Raw genomic sequence first — 18,133 nt, forward strand, 5'->3', positions numbered from 1 at the left:
AGAGCCCAATAGGAGGGGCCTCTAAATGAGAAGAAAAACCCCCAAACCCTGGGCATTTTCACTCTATGAATGTATATTTCATGTATACATTTCAGGTGTATATTTCATGTGTCATAATGTGACAAAAATATACCTCTGCCTAATACAAGAGGTCCGATTCACCCAAGGAGCCTTGTCTGCCCTCGGTATATACAGCTCCATGCAGACGTAACGAGGGTCCCGCTCTCGCGGGTTACCTTCGCCCCCTTCATGCGCACGGAGCCCGGCGCTCCAGCGTGTCGCTGCCGCCCGCGCCGGGCCGCCAGGGGGCGCGCTGTCCCTTTAAGAGGCGTCCGCATCGCGTCGCGCGGAGGTTTGTCCGCTCGCGGCCGCCGTTTCACCCCCCCCCTCGCTGCCCGTCCGCCATATTGTGGCCGCCGCCGCCTGCGAGCCGGAGCGTCGGAGCCGCCGGAGACAGCGATGGGTGAGGGCCGGCGCCGGGGCCCGGGTGGGCGCCGGGGGGTCCCCCTAGCAGGGTGCTCGCGGCCCCGGGGGCGCTGTCTCATTCCCACGGAGATCCCTGCGCGGGCCGCGGCCTGGGCCTGCCCCGGGGGTGCGGGCCGGGCCGCGCCGAGCGGCGCCCGCCTCCCCGGCGGGGCTCATCCCGCTCTCGGGAACTCGTCTTAAAAAAACCCGCGGCCCCGGAGCAGGCAGGACCGAGCCGGCTTCTTTCCAGCGTCGCTGCCCTGCCCGGCCCGGCCCTGTCGGCTCCCGGGTGTCAGCCCTCAGGAAGCGGGCCCGAGCCTGGGCGCAGAGTCGCTGCGTGGGGCTGCCTCTGTGGAGGCGACAGGGAGCAAAATACCCGCGTGCGAGTCCAGGTGTCCCTCGGCCTGGATGTGCCAGTTCGCCCTCGTGCCCCGGTTTCGTTACCCGCGGGGTAACCCCGCTGTCACGCCGTCCGTGAATCGGGGCGGGGGGGCGCCGAAATGCAGCCTCCCGCACGGACCTGGCTGCCTGCGACACGTCTCCGTGACAGGGACAGCCGCCCCCGCCGTCTGCTATGGGCGAGCCCCAAAACGGTCTCGCCCGAGCCGTCGAGTTGAGGTCTCGGAGCGTATCCGATTTTTGCGTGTCTCCGCTTCTATAACGCGCCCGTCTTGAAGCGCTCTCAAACTGTCCTTCTTTGAAAGTGGGTTCCCTGCATGTAAATTGGAGCTGGGCCCGTTTTCCAGCGAGGCGCGTACGGCACGAAGCGAGGGAAACGCGTCTAGCGAGCGGACGGTGACGGGTCGCTCTCCGTAGGAGCATCGTGCTGCGCGTCCTTGATCTGCTCTCGCTTGGCTGGGAGCGAAGGCTTTCGACGCCGGGAAGGGCGAGACCGCCCTTTTTAGGCCCTTAATGAGCCAGGCTGGAGCGGGGGGGGGGTTGGATGACAAGCCAAAGCAACCCGGCTGAGCGTACCGCCGGCCGGCCGGCCCCTCTTGAAAGCCAGGGCCGACTGCTTGACGACGGCGCTGTCGAGCGAGGTGTCAAAGGAAAGGCCGGTCTAGTTGCAAGTCCCTGGTTCTGGGCCCTGCCTGGGCAAAACGGCCTTTCCGGGATCTTTTATTCCACCTCCCAACGCCGCTTGCTTGTAAAACCATGACTTAAAAAAAGCGGCGCCGAGAGCAGGAACGAGGTAGCGATGGAGCTGTGCCGTCCGGGACGCTGCCTGACGTATCGCAACTTGGATGTCAGCTCTTGACCGGAGGTTTGAACTGAATTGAGGTTGGAAAGCCGTCACTTGGCTTCTCAAAACAGAGGGCGAACGCAGGGGGAGCAGGCCCCCTTTCGTGTGTCCTGCTGGTCTGTGTTACATGATTTACGACCCCGGCTAACTCAGCTCTCTGGATGAAAGCAGTTGAATAGAGTAATTTAGGCTTTACATAAAAAAAACCTGCACTGGCAGATCATTGAGGCAGTGGTTAAGTGCTCAGTTTGGGTATACCAAAACAGCCGATGCAGGTAATGTTAACATAACAGAGGGACAGAGCTAAAGAGATTGCTGTATATAGCAGTGTGTGTTATGTCCAGCCCTGCGCAGCAAGCTCTTTGCTGCGCAAGCTGTGCACACACAACATAGAGTAGTGCACCACGCTTCATGCTGACACAAAACTACTTGAGACAAAAACTTGGGCAGCTCAGTTAGGTGGCTGCTTTGCTTTGCATATGGTTGTATGGACTGAACACTTATTTGTGAAATGAGTGTGGGAAAGGGTCAAGATAAAGGCATGGAAATAGGATCTCTGTTCAATAAACGATTTACAAACCATTGCGGAAGGCAAGTAAACTTTAGGATGACCTACAGTCTGGGGGTGGGGTGCATACACAACACTATCTAAGTTTAACAAATTGGGTATTAGCAAAGATTAATGTTGGGCGTTTTCCCTTGTAGTCTTCTTGGGGAAGGAGTTTCAAGGCAACCTGGAATGGTGAAATGCTTGGAGCAGGTACAAACACCAAGTCTTAAGTGTTTGGTTTAGACAGAGGCCTAATCCCCTGGTTTAAGTGCTATTATACTACTCCAGCTAAGATCAGCTTGGTCTTTATTATGCCTTTGTAGATGCTAGAGCCTGTCTATGTATGCTGGGATACTTGTCTTCTGCACGAAGCGCGCAGCTCTGTGGAGAAAGCGACAGAAAAGACCTGGAAAATGTAGGAGGGTAAAGAAGGTATCCAGGTTGTAGCTATATTGGTTTAGAGGAAAAAGCGATTGGGATTGGTGGTAGAGGTGATTATATCTTTTATTAGACCAGCTAGATTTTTGCAAAAAAAATCTCTTTAATTGCAAGCTTTTGGGCAGACAGTTGAATGTGAAAGTGAGTCTTTGGGGACTGGCTGAAGAAAAAATGGCAACCTCTGTGTTTATTCCCTCAGGCCTCTGTAATCTCAACCCAAACCTTAACAGGATTGAATTTGGTGAAAGACCAATATACCAAGTGACGGTGAATTCCCTAGAAGCAAACCTTTGCTTTTCCTCTCCCTCTGCAGCCAGCACCATCAGCAAAGTGGCTGTGCCTTCCAAAAATGAGATCACATCACGGGCTCTCGGTAGCTAAAACAGAAGGGAATGAGCCAATGGTGACTGCTGCACCAGACAGCCAAAATAATTGCATGGATAAGCGTTTTACTAGCACAGAATGTGCTGTGTGCACAGCACACAGCTATGGGATCCAAGGCAGGCTGTGTTAAGACAGGTCTTAGCATCCACTGAATTAACGGATGTTCGTTTGTATTGAACATTCAGGAAAGAATTTGCCTTGAGAAGGTAAATGTGGCCCAGGTACGAAACAGAAAATACCTATGGTTTTCTCTTCTATTTTTATTTTTTTTAATAATCTTAAACTTTGTTTTACTGAAACTTTTTCTGAACAATGCCACATGTAACACTTAATCTGCGTATCTGAAATATTGGAGGGAAACCTCAGTTTAATTTCTCTGATGGTTTCTCTGCATTACTTTGCTTTTTCTTGCAAGTGAAACCTCACTGGTACAAGAGGTGAGGGACGACTTGAAAATGGGTATTGGAGCTAAAGAGCAGGTTCAGTAAACCCCCCCCCTTATTTAGCTAGTTCTAGAAAGGCACTAGATTGAGTTAATGTTGTCCCTTCATGTGTACATGCAGCTAACTCTGTCCTGTGTATATATTCTTCCTGACAAGCTTAATTAGATGGTCAGATATTTCTCAAATACAACTTTAGGTTCTTTTCCCTACAACCTTTGACCGTGGTGAATTCTCTTAGTTTAGTTACGAACTATTCAAGGAGAGAGTTTCTTAGACAAATGTTGACAGGTCCTTATCTGTAGCTGCTGCTGGTGAACCTATGGAAACTATCTGCTAGCTGGTAAAGCAGGACTCTGCATTCTTCTCTTATTTACAAAAAAAAAAAATGATGTTATCCACTTGCATTTAAAAAATGATTTTTCAATTCCATTGTATTTTTGATACTGTTCTGAATTTTGTAAGGCTTTTATTTCTGTACCACCATTCAGGTTATACAGATCTTTCAACAATCAGGAAACTAATTGCAGAAGTAATGGTAAAAGCACCTTTTTTTAGTGCTGTCAGTCACACAGCAAAAGGATTTTCTTTCCATTTACTAACTTATTTAGTTTATCCTGATCCCAGGTGTTACTTCTACCTATAGTTATTTAATTAAAAAAAAAAATCACAAAAAAACGGATGTGGTCTTGTAACTGTTGGCTTCTCTTTTATATTTTTAAAGAAATTACAGTGATTAGTGTTAATATATTGGCTAGATCAAAGGAGGAAAGGATTACATTCCTAAATGCTTCAGGGGCACTTATTGGTGTTCCATTGTCTCCGTGGCTTTGAATGGTTCTGTTTTGCTCACCGAATGCAGCAATTTTACTGCGACTTCCCAGCAGGAAGCACAGTCTACTGCTATAGTTTGAAGGAAGTGCCAATTAGTGGTTGAATGCAAAAGAGGTTGGATGTTGTACTAGGATGCATTTTACTAGAAAAATGTATTGCATTTCCACATCTCCTGCCATTTGGGGATCTCAAAGCATTGTACAGATACTAGCTAGTCAAACCTAACAATTTAGTAGGTGCTGAATAAGTCCAAGGCATTATCTTACAAGATAACAGGACATTCATCTTTCAGCGAATCAAGTTTCTCTGAGAAAGCAGAAGAAAAATGCAGTTATCAAGACTTTTTGTAAGAAGTCGGCTTTTGAAGGCACATTATGTCTAAGCCTTTGGACAATTTAACAGGTGATGGACAAGCAGGAGTGTCTGGCTGACTTAACTTTCAGTGCCCAGCTATTACCTCTTGTATTCAGTTAAACAATGACAACTGGTGATAAAACTCTATGCAAGGCAGAGATTGGCAAATCTTTCATTAAAAGAAAAAAAAAAGACCACAGTCTTTTAAGACTGTGACAGATGAACCCAATGTTATGTGAAGCTGTTGTACTCAGCAAAAGCCACTTCACTTGTTTTGGTTTCCAGCATCATTAAACAGTCATTAACTTGTCCCGTGAAATGCTCACTTCCTTGGGAGGAACATGGCATGTGCTTTGTAATCAGTTTGCTTGATATTTTTTTTTTTTTTTTTTTTTTTTTAAACCTTGAGCCGTTCCTTCGGCGCATGGACATTTTCATCAGAAATAAGCCCCTCAAAGAAATGAACCTGCCAATCTTATTGCTTTGGTGATGACTATAATTAGCAATTGATCTTTTCCTGCTTAGTGTCTGTAGGCCTGTTGACCTCTTTGAGGATTGCTGTGCAATTAACTGAATAATGAGCATTGATTCCTCATTATCCTTACAAGCAGCTGTTTGGGAGTCTGTAAAACCCAACTGGGCTTAAAAGGCAACTTTCTACGAAATAGAAGAGTGGAAACTTCAGAGAAATGGGGTGGGGAGGCTTGCAGTCATCGTCTTTCCATGTGCAGAGTTAAACAGATTTCCCTTGAGCTTTACATGAACACAGTGCAAGGTATATGTATTTGTATGTACATATACTTGCATATGTAACATCTTAGCCCTGTTATGGTTTAAACTGCAGTAGTAACAGCTGTACAGATTATTTGTGGAGGTCGGTGGGGACATCCCTTGTTAGACTCCAGCTCCCCCTTAGAAAGTGCAAGCTCTTAGCTTTCACTTGTTTTTTGACTGTGGAAAAATAATAGAGCAGTTTTCTTGTTGCAAAGAACTCGGAGACCCGAGCAGGTCAGAATGCTTTTATACGGTGGATTCCTGCGTTGAAAGCTCTGGGTTTACCTTGTGAATCATGTAGATGTTTTGACACCTGACAGTGAGCTTCCAAGGGAGGTGGTGCTCACCCCGTCCTTGGGGGTCTTCAAGAGGAGACTGGCCTGGCACCTGGCTGGGATCACATGACCCCAGGCTTGACCCTTTTCTTGCCTGCCAGGGGCAGGGGGTCGGACCAGATGGCCCAGTGAGGTCCCTTCCGACCCTAGAATCTATGAATGGTAATAGTGTGCGGCATCCTTAAAAGGATCTCGTGCACCCTGATTGAGAATCACGGTGTAGGTGGTATGACTCTTATAATAGTTATGACTAAAGGTGTAGGGTGATGTCATTCAGGTCTTGAGTTCACTGACCTGTCTCCAGTGCCCTTTGTACTCCAGTTCAGTCATGCTTTCTCAGGACAAATCTAGCCACATGTTGCCAAAATATAAAAGGCTTCAGAAATTGGGCAGAGGCAGGGACAAGAGTCGCAGAGACAAGAGTCCCATTAGAATGGGACTCTTGCGTTGTATTTTTGCACGTCATCCTGTGTTCACTTGTCACTACTCTTCTAAATTAGAGGCACCGCGACAACTTTGCACTCTGCCGTCTTTCCCATGAGTTTGGGCACAGCTTTTTCTCCTTGTTTTTGATGGAAAGTCAGTCTTATCGCTTTTGACTACAGTATTGGTTTCCCTGATGTGCTTCAGCAGACAGGTCAGGTGGGGGCTTATGGCTGCTCTGAGGTTAACTGTCGCATCTTGATGTCTGAGATTTACAGATAAGGTTGGAAGAGGAAACCTGGTTAACTGCACTTGACCCAGCTGTGAAGTGGAACTGAAACATTTAAACTAAACCGGACCTGGGGAACAAACTGGCCAGTGCAATGATTGCAGCTCCTCTATGGGATATCATGATATGGAAAGAACTTGGGAACGGCAGCTTTTTCTAAAGGCAGCTGCTCACATTTTTCTGGGTAGATAAGTGGAGCTGTATGCAGTTAACAGCATGGAAATGTTTTGGATGAACATGGCCATATAAAGCAGACGAGAGCTATTTTCAGGATCTCATGCCTCCTTTTAAAAAGGCAGGCTGAAGGGGTAGCCCCTTGGACCGATCTCATTCTAGTAGTGCTATGGCTAGTTTGCCTGGCACCCCTTCTCAGAGGTAGCCGCCTGTTCAGTGATGCCAGAGACTCTCACTTTGAAGTAGGGTGGAAGGAAGGGAGCAATAAAAACACAAAATCTCTCGTGAGGATGGACGGGGGGAATACTTTTGAAGTCTTTTCAGCTCTTAAGTTTGCCTCTTCTTGCAAACCTCCTAGAATCCTTGACGAGGCAAGCTGCCGGCGGTGCTCATGTTCAGGAACACACAAAGCCTGCAGATGAAGACTTCTTTCCCTCCTCTCTGCTTGCTCACTCCCAGTATGGTTATCTGACCTGTCAGTAGCTAGGGAATCTCTGAGGGGACTTTATGCAGACTAATGTTGGGGCTTTTGCTAGGCCTCTGCAAGGCAGTCATTCTGATAAAACCGTTCCAGCATGGCATGCCGACAGAATACCAGGAGGTTGAGGTCAGCATGGAGGCAGTGACCAGGCATGTGTCTTCAGCAGCCTGTTTTACAGGAACAAGTAAGCATTATGATGCTGTTGGGGGGCTTTTTTTTTCCCTGTAGGCTCTGAGCTAAGAAATGGGGAGGCAGGTGAGTAGTAATACTGAGGGGGTGCCATGGGACTCGGAAAGAAGTATAATCTGAATGATACTTGCCATGAGGTCAAGAAAAGAATCAAAGAAAGTAGCAAGCAAAGCTGGCTAGACCGCACTGTGTGGCTGTTTATCGGTGAACTTTGGTATTCATAAAAAACAGGCTTTTCATGGTAAGTTGACCAGCTTTACAGTTAAAAACCGCTTAGAGTAAATGTTACCTGATTGTTCAGTTCCTTTCACAGCAAGAAAATATAGCCTGTTAGGGAGGGGATGTAATGATGCATCTCTCTTTCACCTGACACCAACCTCAAAGACTAAGCATATTAGCCAGGGCATGAAAAATTCACCCTAGCTAGCAGCACATCTGCCCTCAAATTCCTCTCTAGTTTGTATAGAGAGACTTTCTTCTAAAGCCTGCCTTTGTGGTGGGGTGTTTGGACCAAAAATTCCGTGTTGTCAAATTTGACAATGTAATTGTTTCCCTGTTCTGTCTGCTTTTGTCTCTGACTCAGCAGCACAAGTCCTGATTTAGACATGTGAGTCCCTGCAGTGACTCAGCTAGGAGGCTTTAACCAGCCGCTGAGAGAGAAACTGTCTGAAGCAGACATGTTCTGTAATATGGCCAGGAGGAGGAGGGAACAACATGCTGAAAGACCCTGGTTGGGCTTCTGATCCGGCAGCATTAGACTGTCGCACCAGAGGCTGGAATGACTGTAGATGGGGACAGTAGAAGAGCAGAGAATGTATATATTGCTTGTGTTGCCTGCAGGCAGGTGCTGACAAGGATTCAGGATGGACCATGTCACTGCAGCAACTATGGGTAGCACTTCAGGGGCTGACTTCATTTTTTTTTTTTTTTGGGTAGCCTGTGAATTATTATTTTTATTTTTTTTATACACCTCCTGTGTGATTGGAAGTGATCTGTTCTGCAGCTCCTTTTACTTGCTATGTAAACAGGAGTTTTCCTAAAGTGCTTCAGCCGCAGCTCCTGACAGCTGCACTGGGCTTAAAGCTTGCCCTTTCTGGGGTTTCCCTTGTTTGTGTACAAAACTGAAAATGGCAGGTACCGTTCAATCAGATGTTCTCCCCATACATGACTGCATCTTTCTAGTGAGAGGTTTGAAGTTAAACTCTGCATCCTTTCACCCAGAAATCAGTTATGTTTAATCCAGGCAATCAACAGTCTTGTCAGAGGATTGCAACCTTGAAAAACAAGAGGTAAAACATCCATTTACCTCCTTATTTGAACACCTTATAGTTGTGTAATGAACAGCCTTCATCTAGGTTATGCACAATTTAAATGCATGTTCAGAATTAATTTGGAGAGGCTGCTGTTGTATGTTATGTGCTTAAATCACTTCTGCAGCTGGTTTCTGTAACTTCCTCTTCTCTGGTCCTCAGTGAGCTGAGTTACTAGTCTGCAGCAGTTTTTATTTCTCTTTCTGGGTGCATCTTGCCCATGTTAGTCCAAGCTTGTGTTGGTCTCTGAGTTCATGTCTGCTGCTTAGGGGTGATTGCATCCATTCAGGTATAACTTGTAGCCGTTGGGATTCTGTTAAAACCTATCTTTTGAGACTACTATGCTGCAACCACCAGGGCTGGCCAAGTAATTTAAGATGTCCTTGAATGTCAGCATTGATTCCCGACTGACCTTAGGCTGTTGGTCTCTTTTTGAACTACACAGGATGCTTTCCATTTTCAACCCCTCCTTCCCCCCCCCCCCCAAAAAAAACAAAAACAAAAAAAAACCCAACCAAAAAACAAAACCCAACCCGAAAAATCCTTCCTATGCTGCCAGTTGTGCCAAGGGGATGGATGGTCTCTCTTCTCACTGAAGTTGGGGAGCTCTTTTAGCCCACTGTGTTACTAAGCTTGGAAGCAGAAATCAAATGCACCTTGCTGGCCTTCAGTGAGTTAAGGCACTACCTGGAATTTGCTTCCATGAAAGCCATGTACAGCCTTATTCTACTGCACATCTTAAACCAGGGGTGGGCAAAATGCAGCCCACGGGCCAGATGCGGCCCACCAAGCCATTCTGTCTGGCCCTCGGGGCCCCTAAAAAATCTAGAAAATTAATATTTATCTGCCCCTGGCTGCCTGTTATGTGGCCCTCAATGGCTTGCCAAAACTCAGTAAGTGACCTTCCACCCAAAATAATTGCCCACCCCTGTCTTAAACCATGCGCTGCGTGCAACTTCCATCTCTTCTGAAATGGAGCTCTTCTGTAGAGCGATGGCTGCTTGCACCTTGCATGTTCAGGCTCTGGAATTTCATCTTAATGCTTGCTATGCACAGCTTGTTTCTCCTTAAATCTGTTTAATGTGTCATTTTAGTGCTGCATTTATTTCAGATGTTCGAGTTGGTATCTTGGGGCTAATAGTTGGCTGATTTGATTGGAATCACAGAGCTTTGGGAAGCTTGAGAAGAGCTTCCATATAAATGCAAATGCTATCACTTCTGTTCAGCAGAACTGCTGTGAATAAACTTCATTGCAGTAAGAAGGTACTTAACTGTTGAAGGCACATGCCGAGGGGCAAGTCTGAAATTTAAAGAGGAAGACTCTTCTCAAGAAGCAAATTCTCAGCCAGTCTTGGTTTTAACCACAATGGCCAAGACTAACTGGACTTGCTTCCCTATGCTGGCCTCTGGAAAACACATGAGCTTTTTGTGTGACAAATAAGAAGGAGGCTGTCATCCTTTAAAAAAAAAAAATGAAAGAGTAATGTGTCTGGAAAGGTTAACTGAATTATTCACTCCTTGTGTATGCTCCATGGTGCTGGATTGACAGCTCTGCAGGTAGATGCTTCTTAGCAGCAGAGAGCACAGCCTGCACATTAACAGTAGTCTGCACCTGCACTGCCTTGGCAGTGTCCTTCCTCGCTGACCTGGATGGCAGCCACCTGGGAATTAGATACTGTAGTTCAAAAGGGAATTAATTCAGGAAGACCTATAGCTTCAGTTACTCGGGAGATCAAACTATAAATAAATGCAGTGTCTCCTTCTGGCTTTGAAATGAGCTGAGGTCTTCCCAGTTTCATTCATGCAATTTACTGCTCAGCCTCTATATAGTTTAGTGGTCTTTAGATGCTTTCAGACTCTGATCCATCAGTTGTATAAATTAGAATTAAATTGCTTATGGGGCTGGGGCTCTGAAATGGGGTTTGAGGGCAACAGTGGTATTTTAAAGGGCTATATAGGTGTGTTCATGAATTATACTGTATACCTTTAGGTAACACGAACTGACTGCATCACTGACACAACCAGTTGTGAAGGGCTAGCACTACATAGACACTGGGGAAGAGGTGACTTGGAGCTAGTGAGCCCACCACATAAGAGGACTAGGCTGTTGGTCATGTATTTGCTCAATAGCTGCTTACTAGGCAAATGGTAATGGTCAAGTGGGGCCTAGTTCCTTCTGTTCCACGATTTTGGATTCTTCAAACACCTATCTTGGGCTTAACTTCTATTGTTCTTGCTCCTGAGCTGGAGAGCAAAAAAAAAAAAATATTGTCCTTTTCTGAGGGTGATACAACATACATGGAAGACCACCTAGACTGCCTGGACAGCTAGAAGTGCTCCTGTCTCTCACAAGGTGAGATTAGAGGGGTAAGGACAAAATGTGAGCAAGGGGCTTGAAATATATAGCTTTCTGGATGTTTGCTGTCTTGGGGCTGCCATTTATGTCCTTGTAAGGCTCTTCCTGCTGTTATATTAACTTTACCTTCTATTCTCCAGAGTCCGTCATGTTCCATAGACTATCTGGCAGAACAAGGTTTGCCTGCGGCTTGTCATTTCAAGGTGTTAATTAATAGCAGTGCAATTATTACCAGATAGAGGCCCCTTTTCCTCTCTGGGGAGATCAAGATGATCGGAGTGCATTGTCTGAGCAACAGTCTGGAGTTCAGGGAGGAAGACTTAATCAGATTGCCCTCCTGCTCCAGTAGGTAGTAGCAGATTAGCTCATTGCATATGCTTTCATGAAGGAAGCACTTGATTTAAGGTTATGTTTAGCTCTGTTTTAAGAGTTCATATTGGTTCATGACTAATGCATTTTCTTTCATAGCACAGATGACTTAATTTTGGGATGTGATCTCATCCTATTTTGACTTAGGGTGGGGTTTAGTCGGAGCTTAGAGAAGGAGAACTCCCTCCTACAAAGATCCACTAAGTGACACCTTTTTAATAAGCCAACACAACTTGTGTTAAAAAATGCTTTAGGACTATATGGAGCAACTATGACATTAGATGCGTGTAATATCTACATTTGAGTGGTTTTGCAGGAAAGCTGCTGTAATCCAGGCTTCCATAATCATCTTCGAAACCAGAAGGGCTGTAGCTTTAAAATGCTACTGTATTCTCAAACATCACTTCAGTACACTTCAAAATGCCAAGTGGAAGTTTGTGTCTTGAACGGTATTTAAACATCTGTCTTCAGTAGTTTAGGCCACTGTGGAGCATTAACAGATAGCTTTTCCTAGCTAACGAGCTGAAACATTTTGAACAGTCTTGCCCAGTGGGGCTGTCCTGCAGGTATGTTTGCAGTGGTGGAGTTGGTTTAGTAGTTAATGTGGCCAAGGCTTGACTTGCAGATATGCCGAGTTAAATGGTTTTCTTTTAGTGGAGCAGACTTAAGACTGAATTTGGGCACAGAGCATTTTTCCTCAGCAAGTTGCTGTCTGTTCCATTTTATTTAATGTATTTCCATTTACTGAAGAGTTTGTGCTTTGCAGCTCAGCTCCTGCTGTCTGAGCTTGCAGAGAAGCCATAAACTTGCACTCGTAACATCTGCTTGTTGCCATGGCAATCAAGTGTCATGTCGCATTTTAACATTATGATTTCACTAGCAGATCAAGACGAACCAGCAAAAAGTTGGCAAAGGGGATCTGAAGTAGTGAATATGTGCAAGGTTTAGCAGGAAATCCTATGTCAAGTAAATGGCGGTTTGTCTGATATGCATCCTTGCTGCCAGCAGCAAAATACATCTTTAGCAGTTAGCTGTATTTTCAGTACCTTCCTGCCATGCCGTAGCATTCTTGGTGCTCTGAAATCCAGAACACCTCTCTCTATCTGCCAAGCAAACTTGGTACATTTTAGGAACCTGGATTGTGATGGTCTTCCACCTGCTGTTGGTTTTGTAAAGCTGTTTGCCTGACACTCAGAGCCTGACAGAGCTGTCCAGAGCAGTCTCCAAGGCGTGCCCTGCCAAGAACAGAGATTGGGATTGTGCAAGTTTCCAAACAGCTGAACTGTCATGTGTCATTCAGCTATTTATATGACTAACAGGCTAGTAATCTCATACGTAGTACTAAGCCACTTAAAAACAGAAAAAGGGAGGAGGAGTATAGTTGTATCCTGTGTTAACAAACGCCCTAACTTGATAAGCTGCCTTTCAGAGTATGTCCTTACATTTGACTATTTTTTTTTTTTTTTTTTTATTTTGCAGGGTGTCTCTATCCTTTGCCATGTTCCAGCTGTGTAATGTTAGGATGGCAGTATGATCATTCAAATGCAGAACACCAGCGCTGCTAGATTTTCAGCGCAATTTAAAATTCATGAATGAGGTTATATCTTGATATTTTTAATATCTTGAGATCACTCAGCGTGAACTACATGCTTAAGAATTTTAGGGGCTTCAGCCCCATCTACCTTCTAAATCAGCTGCTCTTACAGAAGTATGATTACTTTTTTTTTCTCTTCCTTTCACTTTTCTCAGCCAGCTCTAATGACTGGGGGTTATATGTAGGTGGAGTTACAGTTGTCCTGTGATCTAATGTTTCATCCTTAGTGAAGAAGACACCTCTCAAATAATTAGTCATGCAGAGCTGATCAATAGAATGAGGAAAAGTGCCATTGAGTGCCTCCTTGGAAATCTGCCAGTTACTAAACTTCAGATGTATCAGAGAGAGGCCTAAACCAAGGGCATGATCTGACCCAGGCTTCAGGTAGGCCTCACTAATACATCCAGGCTTGTTCTGTGACTTAAACTACACATTGGTCTGAGGTCCAGGGCAAAGGCTACAGGACTAGGAATCCAGGCTTGGCTGCAGCACAGTGTAGTGGCTTGTAGGCTGTCTTAGACCTGGTCAATCTGGAGATAAATGGACCAATGTTTAGGGAAGAGACCAGTGGTAGCCTTTAAGGCCTGAACTCCTGCAAAACCTACCAGGACTCAGTGTTCAAACTGCTGTCATTGCTTTCAGGATGCACAAATCTTTCCAAGCAGTGATCCAAGTGTGCTGTTCCATCAGGCACTTACCTTCTCTGAAGCTAGTAAGCAGAGAACTAAGAATGGTGCCGTAACTGTGATCCAGGGCAGAACAAACTGTTCTTAAGACTGTAATCAGGTTTAAATACTTACTTTACCACTCGGACACTATGCATTTTTTTTCTGGGTTTGTCGGTATTAAGTAATTGCGCATCAACTTGCAATTCCTCCTGTTACCCAGTCCCTTCATGCATCTTCTGTTATTTGGCCCTGGCTCTCAGTTGCACAACTGTGCATGTAGTAGGTTTGGGGCTGGCTCTCAGAGGCTTATATATAGCTTTCAGTGGAATACTACCTCAAGTTTTTGGCTTGGGGAAGGAATGTCCTCTAAACAGCAGATACTGTAAGACGATGTCAGGTTCCCTTGCCCCTTGTGATCATCTTAACATTACTTTAAGGTTTCTTTCCCTACCACAGCGGTCCTTTTGGAGTATGAAACAATCGCATAGTATCTGTCTTTTTCTATTCATAAGTGAGTTTTCTGCATGGCTTAACTTGCCATGACATTGAGATGTTGGACTTTTTTGGTACACCTGTCTCAGTATAAAATTACTTTTAATCTTATTCTTGCTATAATAGAAGCTGACCCCGAAACTAGGAAAATGTTTGTCTTCAGTTACACCAGGTTTGAAACTTGCAATTTCCCGTATCCTAAAAACTGTTCAACTTGCGCATCTTGATTGAGTTGCTCTAATGAGGCACAGAAGCCTAAGGAACATGCTGTTTCCGATGGGTTTGTATCAGGACACTTCCATGCTTTTCTTTCAATTCTTCTGATGGGAACTAAGCAGTAGAAGATCAGCATTTGACAGTTCGGTTTGTACTTTCTCCTTGGAGAATAATGTTTGGTCAGTGAACAGGAAAGTGACCTCAATTGCAATTTCACTTAGGCTTCCTAAGTCACTGTTCATATTGTAAGGCTAGCAAAGTGGGGAGGACTCTAGAAAGGAAGGTTCCTTGATACAATGTTGTCTGCTGAATATGGTGTGGGGGACAAAAAGGCTTGGCTGAACCAGAATACCAAATGTCTCTAGCTCTGAGGCAGTACTGTGCAGGAGGCCCTGTGCAGGAGACTGTGGCTGAATTAAAAAAGAAAAGGCCTCACAGTTAGATGCAGAGCTGGTCATGGTTAGCATTGGGATGACACTGGGCAACATGACAGGCTGAAGTCATAGTACACAAGCAGTCTAGTGAGTGTGTTCTTCTGTAGGCTTTGCAGCAGAGAGTTTGAGAGGGATTGGAAAGAAGGTAATGTAGCTTTGTTGGTGTTTGCATGGAGCTCCTTCCAAGCATCAGTGGTAGCATGGGCGGGGGGAAGCACAAAGGTGTGAGGCAGGAATTGTGGGCTCTGAGTAAGGCAGTAGGAAAAGCTTGGCACAGGCATCTTACACTTCCTATGGTGGAAAAAGGGAGCCATTGGAGGAAGGCATGGGGAGGCATGTGATCAAAGCAATGGGCCATAACTGACTATAATACCTTGGAGAGATCCTTCTGCATCTGGGTGGTTGTTCTTCCTGCTGGTTCATACTGTTTGCTTTCCCTGTGCCAAGTGGTGGAAAGTCCACCCCCTGACTCTGGAGCAGAATGCACAGGCACCCAGGTTTCAAATAGTTTTAAGAAGATTGTTGTGAAACAAGTAGCAAAAAAGTTGCTGTTTTCTCATATTTGAGTGCTGTCGAAGTAGTCTGGCAAGCTTGGTCTGCATGCCACTTCCAGCTGGGTGAAGCACTACATGTGTGCAGTGTCCCCTCACTCTGAAGGGGGTGTGGAATTAGGCACGTTTCAGGTGAATTTTGCTGGGCTTTCTTGTATCGTGCCCAAACTTCCAATGCTTTCATGGATATATTCTCCCCCCAAAATAAATAAAAAAATAAAATATATAACATGCAACATAGTATCTGAGCCTTTTTGGTCCTGAGTACAATGGTAAACTGCATCAGACTGGAGGGCCTGGCAGTAACGTGGTGAGACTGGAGGTTGCAACACTCTGGTATTTTATGGAAGCTACCCTGCCACGAGCAGAGTAAGGTGGGTATAGGGTGCCTCGACCCTAGCCCCCACTGTCCTGTGGGTACTTCTTGGTTGGAGAAAGGGTGTTATTCCTTAGCCTGACAAATGCCCTCGACATGGCCTTAGGCAGTCAGCAGCAGTTCTTACCTGTTTCTGTCTGGCAGAAACTACAACCATTGAGGCATTGAATGTCTGGACTTGATCTGGCCTTTGGATTCTGTCTTGGTTTAAAGGGGGATGGCAGGTCTTGGGCCACTTCCACTCTTCCATACTCTTGCCTAGGCATACGTGTCAAAGGTCCTGGTGTGATGGTCGCAGGACTCTGTACAAACGGATTCGTGACTAGACCTCTTATGTATACACCATGATACAGAGGATTGACTGTTGCCTGCTACCTAGCCTTTTAAAAGCGGGAGCTCTAATTTGAAATTCCGTACTTTGCAACATAAAATGCATCTAAGTAGAACTTTCAGCTGCTAGCTACACTCCTACACTTCAGAGCAGCCTGGTCTACAGAGGCTGAATGTCTGCTGCTTTTTGCAGACAATCAGGTTCTTGGTCTCTTGGCCTTGGAGGATGGAAGAGGGTGGGTGGGTGGCATCTTCAAGGTGCTACTTATAGTGATGGTGATGAAGTGGTATTTGGGCATGATCTGCAGCAGTGTTTCCCAACAAGTTCCAGCCCAAGGCAGTTATATTAATAAATTTTTTCAGTGGCACACCTGTTGAGGCATTCCCCATTCTCATACCTATTGTAGCTCATTCCCGTGGCAAAATTCTGTGGCACACCTGTTCATTTCTGACGGCACACTGTGCCATGGCACACTGGTTGGGAAACACAGTGATCTACAGTGCTGCATACCCAAGCAGCCTCAGGCACTCTGCCTTCTGGTGGGCTAGGGAACTATTTGAGTATACCCTTCCACAGTGAGACGCGTACCTCGTATAGTGAAGTCCAAGTCCTGGTTGAGAGAGATTTTTCAGAGCATTACATTTACAGCAGTGCCTGTTGAGCAGCAGTATTCTAAGAGACCGCGTCAGGTGTAGGTCAGTAACATTTCTGAGCTTGTAACTTCTGCATGGGTATTTCAGATAGCAGTTCTCAGTCTTTTAAATTGGACTGTGCAGTTTCTTGTGACATGTGCTTGCTTTCCTTAATGGCAGGGTGGGCAGGTGAAAGGACAGAGACTAAAGCAAAATCTGATCCTACTTTTCTGACTTTGTAGAAACCATGGCGAGTCCTGCGAAGGATAATTATCGAATGAAGAGTTACAAAAACAAAGCTCTAAATCCTGAAGAAATGCGCCGGAGAAGAGAAGAGGAGGGAATTCAGCTACGCAAACAGAAACGAGAACAGCAGGTAACCTGCGCTCTGCTGATTTGGCTTGGAGAAGTATAGCTTTACCTGAATCAAGTATGCAGTATTGTGCAACAGGAACCGCCCAAGGTCTCCAGTCAGAGTTGCGCACAGTCTTCTCCTCCCAATCGCCCCTCCAGCATTTAGACCTGGAATGTTGCTGCTTTCTTTTCACATGCTTGTTCACAATGTGGCTCATGTGAAGAGTGCTCCAAAGGTTCCCTGCTTATTCTGAGACCTGCAGGTGCTGTGTATGCCCCTGATGCCACAGTGGAAATCTGTGTCTGCCTTTCTGTGATATTGAATCAGGGGAAGGCTTCCCAGAACCCATGGTGTTGTGGGGTTTTATTTGTTTTCTAAGGACTCTGTCAAAAATCAGAAAATGGATTGTGCTCTTGAGGACCAGAAAAAAGCAAGCAAAAAAAAAAAAAAAGGGCTATAGGTTTTCTATATCTTTGTATGCTAGGGCCACATGTAGAATTGGCAGACTCTGCAAGCTTCCTACACAGCTCTGCCAGTGCATCAGCCCCAGTCTACCACCTCTCCTTCCTTTCTCTCTCTCTCCCTCTCTCTCTCAGACTCACTGGGTCAAATTTTGCACTTGCTTATGCCATAATGTCTCAGTGAAGTAAGTAGGTTCCTTGGGTTTGTCTGAGGGCTAGACTTGCTCCGCTGTTGTCCGGTCCACAGGCCAAAATCATCATCTACAGAGATGTAAACTAGTGTCTTAAGTGACTGCTGTATTCAGGTTGTGCTTTGTTCCCCAGATTTTTATCTAGACAGGTGTGCCAGTGGTGATATTTCTAAAAGGTGGGTATCGCTTTAGAGCAGCAACACTGATTCTTATCTCTTCACAGCTCTTTAAAAGAAGAAATGTGGAACTCATTAATGAAGATGCTGCCATGCTTGATAGTCTCCTCATGGATTCTTATGTCACTTCTACCACATCAGGGGTAAGACTTCTTCCTGAACTCTGGTCCCTCTTCTAGGTAGACTTAACACTGTAGACCCCATAAAACTGACAAGCTTGAAGGCTTTCAAACTAAGAGAGATCATCA

General features: G+C 45.5%; 1 protein-coding gene across 1 annotated transcript in view; it reads left to right on the forward strand.

Moving 5' to 3' along the window:
- The first annotated feature begins 354 nt into the window (after positions 1–354).
- The window catches only part of KPNA6 (karyopherin subunit alpha 6), a 36,735-nt gene continuing 18,956 nt past the window's right edge, over positions 355–18,133 (forward strand). The window contains exons 1-3 of the mRNA XM_006274802.4: positions 355–463; positions 16,945–17,078; positions 17,933–18,028. Coding sequence (XP_006274864.1) covers positions 460–463; positions 16,945–17,078; positions 17,933–18,028 — 234 coding nt within the window. The 5' untranslated portion in view covers positions 355–459. The remainder of the gene's footprint in view (positions 464–16,944; positions 17,079–17,932; positions 18,029–18,133) is intronic.

Source organism: Alligator mississippiensis, chromosome 6, assembly GCF_030867095.1.
Source record: "Alligator mississippiensis isolate rAllMis1 chromosome 6, rAllMis1, whole genome shotgun sequence".
In the NCBI taxonomy this organism is placed as follows: Eukaryota; Metazoa; Chordata; order Crocodylia; family Alligatoridae; genus Alligator; species Alligator mississippiensis.